At 46.3% G+C, this 8,687-nt stretch overlaps 1 protein-coding gene across 1 annotated transcript in view; it reads right to left on the minus strand.

The window, feature by feature from the left end:
• Nucleotides 1–228: 228 nt before the first annotated feature.
• The window catches only part of LOC125519278 (protein MICRORCHIDIA 2-like), a 15,073-nt gene continuing 6,614 nt past the window's right edge, over nucleotides 229–8,687 (minus strand). Inside the window, exon 9 of the mRNA XM_048684135.1 lies at nucleotides 229–423. Within this exon, the coding sequence (XP_048540092.1) occupies nucleotides 229–423 (195 nt within the window). The remainder of the gene's footprint in view (nucleotides 424–8,687) is intronic.

Here is an 8,687-nt window from a genome sequence, read left to right on the forward strand (position 1 = left end):
ACATTGAAGTACTTATAATAGGGCTAAAATTCATGGCATTAACATATAATTTGCAATTTTAAATGTTGTTAAGCTACATTTGCAAAATACTATCTCTGTCTCATAATATAAGAGCGTTTTTTATACTACAGTAGTGTCAAAAACGCTCTTATATTATGAGATGGAGGGAGTAGTAAACATATGTTGTGCTGATATTCGACATTGGTAGCTACTACTAGTTGACATCGTTTAGTCCTCGTCCTCATCATCGAGCACGTCGAGGCCCACATCGGAGTCGAACGACAGACTGAGCCTCCAGCAACAATCAAGCTCATTCACGCGCTTGGCCTCCTCAATGAAGGGACAGAGATCAGGTGATATGCACGTTTGCATGTCACCATGTGCTTTGTGCCCGGAATTCAAATTTAAACATTGTGAAAAAATCTAAAAAAAAATCATGCATGTTCACAGCACATATTAAGATAACCCTTAAAATATTCAGATCAAAATTCGAAACATATGTTCAAAATTTAAATATTCAGCACATATTAAGATTTTTTTTTCAAATTTTTTCGTAATGTTTAAATTTGAATTCCGGCCGCAAGACACACGGTGACATGCAAACGTGCATGTCACCTGATCTCTGTCCTTAACGGAGTGGTGAGCAACGAGCTCAATCTGCTACTTTTCCTAGCTCGTCAGCTGGGAGGGGGGAGCATTGCCGTCGATGCTCCTCTGCTTTGCGGGAGCACGATCTTGATTGGGTCCTCGGGATCGGGGCTCAACGTGGGCAGGGAAGGGGGGGGGGGGGGGGGGGGGGGGGGGGGGGGGGGGGGGGGGGGGGGGGGGGGGGATAGCATCCTCCTCTTTGCCCGAGGAGGAGGAGTACCAGGTGCCGACCGGTGGGCCACCCCGACGAGGATGGGCTCATCCACGGGGACGATGGCGCTCGGTCCATTGCTGCTGCTAATGCCAGGCGGGCCGCGGTGGGAGCAGAATGCTCAGGTGGTCGCCCTAGTGCAGCACAAGGAATAAAATCTACACAATTGGTAACCCAGTTGGAGACGCCACCGGCGCGTAGTGTTTGGGACGGCTAGTTGTTGTCGTCCAGCATGTTGAGCCAATAGCCTGCGGGCACGACACGGCGACATTGCGGCGGTGAGCTCAACGCATAGAGGCAAGAATGTGGGAGGGGAGGAGGCGGTGACTAGGGAAAGGGTTGTGATGGGGATGCCTCCTCGCCTGTCTTTTATTGCCGGGGACGGCGGGCGGTATGGTAGGCATCCTATGGCTCGCCGGTGGGAATCTGAGGGAGCGGACACAGCATTAATGGCTGGTATTCGGTGGTGTTTATCGGTGACATCGCTGGTGGTTTAAACTGCTTGTTGACTTGTATGAGTGGCAGCGCCACGGGGGGCTGTGCTTGTGGGACCCACAACCCACTTCTGGCTCGCTCCTGAAGCTTCTATTGTTGCATATTTTCCATAAACATTCCACGTAAATTTTCATTATGTTTGGACTTCTGTAGGTACGGTTTTTTTGTGAAACCAAAAACATGAAAAAATAAAATAAAATGACGTATAAAATGTAGAAAAGTGATAATATAATAATATGAAACAATAAAAAATTATAGATACGTTGAGACGTATCAGTAATTGAGGAGCCGACCAACCACACACTCCATCGCAAGTTAAGGGTGTGCCACCTTTGCCACTGCAGCGGCTTCGGTGTGACCTTGAAATCCGTAGATGTACCTTTCGCACACAGGAAGCCTTCAAGCTACACCCCATCAGGCCAACGCGCCGGAGAAGAGGCCGGAAGGACGCACCACAGAAAGCACCATCACACCTCCCTCGGCGTTGACGAAAAAGGCAATGAACCGGTGTCATACAACAACCGTCTACCCAGATCGAAGGTGCTACCTCTTGAGCACTTGTGTTGGTTTTCCCTTGAAGAGGAAAGGGTGATGCAACAAAGTAGCATAAGTATTTCCCTCAGTTTTTGAGAACCAAGGTATCAATCCAGTAGGAGGCCACGCACGAGTCCCTCGTACCTACACAAACAAATAAATCCTCGCAACCAACGCGATAATGGGTTGTCAATCCCTACACGGTCACTTATGAGAGTGAGATCTGATAGATATGATAAGATAATATTTTTGGTATTTTTATGATAAAGAGAAATAAAAGATGCAAAGTAAAATAAATGGCAAAGGAAATAACTAAGTATTGAAAGATTAATATGATAGAAAATAGACCCCGAGGGGCATATGTTTCACTAGTGGCTTCTCTCAAGAGTATAAGTATTCACGGTGGGTAAACAAATCACTATTGAGCAATTGACAAAATTGAGCATAGTTATGAGAATATCTAGGTATGATCATGTATATAGGCATCACGTCCGAGACAAGTAGACCGACTCCTGCCTGCATCTACTACTATTACTCCACACATCGACCGCTATCCAGCATGCATCTAGAGTATTAAGTTCAAGAGAACAGAGTAACGTTTTAAGCAAGATGGCATGATGTAGAGGGATAAACTCATGCAATGTGATATAAACCCCATCTTGTTATCCTCGATGGAAACAATACAATACGTACCTTGATGCCCCTACTGCCACTGGGAAAGGACACCGCAAGATTGAACCCAAAGCTAAGCACTTCTCCCATTGCAAGAAAGATCAATCTAGTAGGCCAAACCAAACTGATAATTCGAAGAGACTTGCAAAGATAACCAATCATACATAAAAAAATTAGAGAAGATTCAAATATTGTTCATAGATAAACTTGATCATAAACCCACAATTCATCGGTCTCAACAAACACACCGCAAAAGAAGATTACATCGAATAGATCTCCACAAGAGAGGGGGAGAACTTTGCATTGAGATCCAAAAAGAAAGAAGAAGCCATCTAGCTAATAACTATGGACCCGTAGGTCTGAAGTAAACTACTCACACTTCATCGGAGGGGCTATGGTGTTGATGTAGAAGCCCTCCGTGATCGGTGCCCCCTCCGGCGGAGCTCCGGAAAAGGCCCCAAGATGGGATCTCGTGGATACAGAAAGTTATGGCAGTGGAATTAGGGTTTTGGCTCCGTATCTGGTAGTTTGGGGGGACGTAGGTATATATAGGAGGAAGGAGTACGTCGGTGGAGCAACAGGGGGCCCACGAGGGTGGAGGGCGCGCCTTGGGGGGGGGGGGAAGGGGGGGCCCGGGGGGGGGGGGGGGCGGGCGGGGGGGGGGGGGGTAGGCGTGCCCCCCCTACCTCGTGCCTTCCTCGTTGATTGCTTGACGTAGGGTCCAAGTCCTCTGGATCATGTTTGTTCCGAAAATCACGTTCCCGAAGGTTTCATTTTGTTTGGACTCCGTTTGATATTCTTTTTCTGTGAAACCCTAAAATATGCAAAAAAACAGCAATTCTGGGCTGGGCCTCCGGTTAATAGGTTAGTCCCAAAAATAATATAAAAGTGTATAATAAAGCCCAATAATGTCCAAAACAGAATATAATATAGCATGGAACAATAAAAAAATTATAGATACGTTGGAGACATATCAAGCATCCCCAAGCTTAATTCCTGCTCGTCCTCGAGTAGGTAAATGATAAAAACAGAATTTTTGATGTGGAATGCTACTTGGTATAATTTCAATGTAATTCTTTTTAATTGTGGTATGAATATTCAGATCCGAAAGATTCAAGACAAAAGTTCAATATTGACATAGAAATAATAATAATACTTCAAGCATACTAACTAAGCAATTATGTCTCTTCAAAATAACATGGGCAAAGAAAGTTATCCCTACAAAATCATATAGTCTAGCTATGCTCTATCTTCACCACACAAAGTATTTAAATCATGCACAACCCTGATGACAAGCCAAGCAATTGTTTCATACTTTTGGTGTTCTCAAACTTTTTCAATCTTCAAACAATACATGAGCGTGAGCCATGGACATAGCACTTTAGGTGGAATAGAATGGTGGTTGTGGAGGAGACAAAAAGGGGGAAGATAGTCTCACATCAACTAGGCGTATTAACGAGCTATGGAGATGCCCATCAATAGATATCAATGTGAGTGAGTAGGGATTGCCATGCAACGGATACACTAGAGCTATAAGTATATGAAAGCTCAACAAAAGGAACTAAGTGGGTGTGCATCCAACTCGCTTGCTCACGAAGATCTAGAGCATTTTGAGGAAGCCCATCATTGGAATATACAAGCCAAGTTCTATAATGAAATATTCCCACTAGTATATGAAAGTGATAACATAGGAGACTCTCTATTATGAAGATCATGGTGCTACTTTGAAGCACAAGTGTGGTAAAAGGATAGTAGCATTGTCCCTTCTCTCTTTTTCTCTAATTTTTTTTATTTGGGCCTTTTCTTTTTTATGGCCTTTTTTTATTTGGGCTTCTTTGGCCTCTTTTTTTATTTTATTTATTTTATTTTTCGTTCGGAGTCTCATTCCGACTTGTGGGGGAATCATAGTCTCCATCATCCTTTCCTCACTTGGGATAATGCTCTAAAAATGATGATCATCACACTTTTATTTACTTACAACTCAACAATTACAACTCAATACTTAGAACAAAATATGACTCTATGTGAGTGCCTCCGCCGGTGTATCGGGATATGCAATGAATCAAGAGTGACATGTATGAAAGAATTATGAACGGTGGCTTTGCCACAAATACAATGTCAACTACATGATCATGCAAAGCAATATGACAATGATGGAGCGTGTCATAGTAAACGGAACAGTGGAAAGTTGCATGGCAATATATCTCGGAATGGCTATGGAAATGCCATGATAGGTAGGTATGGTGGCTGTTTTGAGGAAGGTATATGATGGGTGTATGATACCGGCGAAAGGTGCGCGGTATTAGAGAGGCTAGCAATGGTGGAAGGAAGAAAAGTGTGTATGATCCATGGGCTCAACCTTAGTCATAAAGAACTCATATACTTATTGCAAAAAATCTACAAGTTACCAAAGCAAAGTATTACGCGCATGCTCCTAGGGGGTAGATTGGTAGGAAAAGACCATCGCTCGTCCCCGACCGCCACTCATAAGGAAGGCAATCGATAAATAAATCATGCTCCGACTTCATCACATAACGGTTCACCATACGTGCATGCTACGGGAATCAAAACTTTAACACAAGTGTTACGGCATATCTCTCTCAAGGTAGTTTTGGTGATTGATGACAACATGTTTGCGGACTAATCTTGTGCTTTGAATAATTCACAGATTCTCCCCTGGTACGAGACGCTTTCTTCCCCTCGGAGTGTATTTCAAGACGGTGTAGCTCTTTCATTTCTTTCTCGGTGGACTAGTTGCGTAGAGGGCACCGTACTATCAAGAGGGGGTCCGCTAGGGTTTTGCATGGGTGGAATCATCACGTACACATCAGCTTCTCACCCTCCGAGCTTTTCCTGTCCATTGAAGAGATCTCTCCTCTCTTCCTTGTTCTGTCTGGGTCTAAGCGGCAGTACCGCGCACCCAGCGGTAGTACCGCTGAGAAGCCACAAGCGGCAGTACTGCTTCGCAGCGGTAGTACCGATGTGGCTCCACAGCAGTAGTACCGCTGGGGGCCTGGCACATCCACCGTGTCCTCAGCATTTTTGAGAGATCCCTTCTCTCTCTCGCGCGCGCCCCAGCGGTAGTACCGCACTGCCTGCGGTACTACGGCCGAAGGGTCACAAACGGCAGTACCGCTCCACAGCGGTACTACCGCCCTTGACCCCACTGCCATAGTACCGCTGGGTAGTCTGGCTCCTACCGCCTCGATTCGAGAGGTCTTTTTCTTGTGTCGGGTTTTGCGGCAGTAGTCACGGTTGTAGTGGCGGTAGTACCGTTCCAGGAGCGGTAGTACCGCCCTACCACCGCGGTAGTACCGCTATTGGGGTCCGTTCCCTACTAAGTCTCCTCAGCGCGGCAGTACCGCAGGGTGGCGTGGCAGTACCGTCGCCTGGCGGTAGTACCACCCCCTCTCAGCGGTAGTACCGCCCTGTGCGGGGCTGGTTGGTGGGGGGCAACGGGATTGTTGCCCCCACTATAAAAGGGAGTCCCCTTACTCCTTCTCACTTACCTCTTCCTCCCCCAAAGCTCCATTTATTGCTCAAGCTCCATTAAATACTCCAAGCTTCATTTTGCCCGATCTATCTCCCTAGCCAATCAAACTTGTTGATTTGCTCGGGAGTGGTTGAGAAGGCTCCGATCTACACTTCCACCAAGGGATTTTCGATTCCCCCACTCATCCCTAGCGGATCTTGTTACTCTTGGGTGTTTGAGCACCCTAGACGGTTGAGGTCACCTCGGAGCCATATTCCATTGTGGTGAAGCTTCGTGGTCTTGTTGGGAGCCTCCGATTAAGTTGTGGAGATTGCCCCAACCTTGTTTGTAAAGGTTCGGTCGCCGCCTTCAATGGCACCAATAGTGGAATCACGGCATCTCGCATTGTGTGAGGGCGTGAGGAGAATACGGTGGCCCTAGTGGCTTCTTGGGGAGCATTGTGCCTCCACACCGCTCCAACGGAGACGTACTTCCCCTCAAAAGGAAGGAACTTCGGTAACACATCCTCGTCTCCACCGGATCCACTCTTGGTTATCTCTTACCTTTACTTGTGCAAGCTCTTTAGGGTTTCTACCCTTGCTTGCTTGTATGCTTGTTGATATTGCATCATATAGGTTGCTCACCTAGTTGCACATCTAGACAACCTACTTTGATGCAAAGTTTAATTTGGTAAAGAAAAGCTAAAATTGGTAGTTGCCTATTCACCCCCCCCCTCTAGTCAACCATATCGATCCTTTCAATTGGTATCAGAGCTTCGTCTCTTTATTAAGGACTTTACCGTCCAAAGAGTATGGTTGATATCGTAGACGGTGTGGAGGAACACTCCGGTGTGAGTCCGATCTCGTCTATGGGAGATGGGGGAACTTCGGTCTCTCGTGAGGAGTTCAATGTGGCCTTGGAGACATTGAAAACCTACATGACGACCGAAGTTGAAAGCATGTTTACTAAATTTCTTGAGGGGCTTAAACTTTCCACCGCACCGTTGAAAGTGGGTGATCCCGCCAACAAGGTGTCGGATGCTATCCCCGACAAGGGGAAGCTAGTAGTGAAAAGGCTCCTTCTTCTAGTGGCAAGAATGGCACCGGCATCTTTGCCCATGTGGAACCACCACTTGTTTATGGTGGACCGGTTCCCTCCACTCATTTGAATCATGCCGGTCCTCCCCCTAATATTGTGAAAAATGAGGATTTTGATTCTTGGGTTTACCGCTTTAAACGTCATTTAAATCATGTGAACACTAACCTTTGGAGAATCATTGAAGAAGGTTTCTATCCACATGATCCAAGCAACTTCACTCCTCGAGAAGCCGCGGACAATCAATTCAATGAGAATGCTCTCTTCATCATTCAAGATGCAATTCCACCCGAAGACCTACCTCATCTTCGTCCCTTCGCCTTGGCCAAAGATGCATGGCATTGTGTCGTGTCTCTCTACCGGGGAAGTGCAAGCATTCAACGGTCCAACTATGAAGTGGTACAAGATGAGGCCGATGAGTTTGCAATGAAGGAAGATGAAGAACCTCGTGAGCTTTATCGGAGAGTAACCAAACTCGTGGTCTCACTACGAGATCACGGGAGCAAGGACACGGATGACAATTGGATCAAGCGCAAATTCCTCAAGGCAATGATGCCCTACCACAAGGCCATGTCCTCCGTCATTCGTCAAAGACCGGACTTCCACACTTTGATCTCAAGCGAAGTGTTGGATGAGTTTGTGGCCATGAACATTTTGGACAAGACCACCGACAATGCGGTGCTCCGTTCTCAACGGGCAAAGAAGCCTAACCTTGCATTGAAGGCCAAGCTCATCGTGGAAGAAGAAGAAGAGGAAGAAGAGGAGAGCAACCCCGAAGATACGAAGTATGCATATCATGAACACATGGCACTTGCTTCAAGGCAATTTTGGAGCAAGAAAAACTCGAGGCCCAACTTTAGCAAAAACAACTCGAGTGGCACAAGGGGCAAGCAACGTGTAAGAACTTGCTACAATTGCGGCAACGTGAGTCATTTCGTTGCGGAATGCCCGTATGAGAAGAGGGAAGACAATGGTGGCAAACTCATCCGAAAGGACAAGGCCAAGTCGTTCCCCAACAAGAACAACTTCACCAAGAAGACTCCTCCCAAGGCTTTGGTTGTGCAAGAAGAGTACAATGAGGATGATGACGATGATGAAGATGATGAGTCGGTTGCCATGGCCTCCGTTGCCATTGCAACAACGTCACGGGTGTCTCTCTTCGACTCACCCAACGAGAGCATCACCGCCAAATGCCTCATGGCTAAAGCCACCAACAAGGTAACCTCCAATATCAAAACTACCATCATTAATCATCCTTCCCCAATGGATAGCATTAATGAACTTGAGGGAGCTAATGTGGAGGCTAACGAGTTTGAGGCTTTTATGGGAAAACTCAAGGGAAAATCCAAGAAGCACTTTGTTGCTATCTTGGAACAACTTGGTGAGGCCAATGACATGATCGAGGCTCACGAAGATACCATCTCTTAGATGGAAGGGCATATTCGTGACTATGCCGATGAGATTTCGGATCTTTCCAATGCTCTTGAGGAAGAGCGTGGTCTTCGTTTGGCTCTTGAGGAGTCACACAACGTTGATCATGCTAAGTTAAAGAAATATTAT

The sequence above is a fragment of the Triticum urartu genome, chromosome 7, assembly GCF_003073215.2.
Source record: "Triticum urartu cultivar G1812 chromosome 7, Tu2.1, whole genome shotgun sequence".
Lineage (NCBI taxonomy): Eukaryota > Viridiplantae > Streptophyta > Magnoliopsida > Poales > Poaceae > Triticum > Triticum urartu.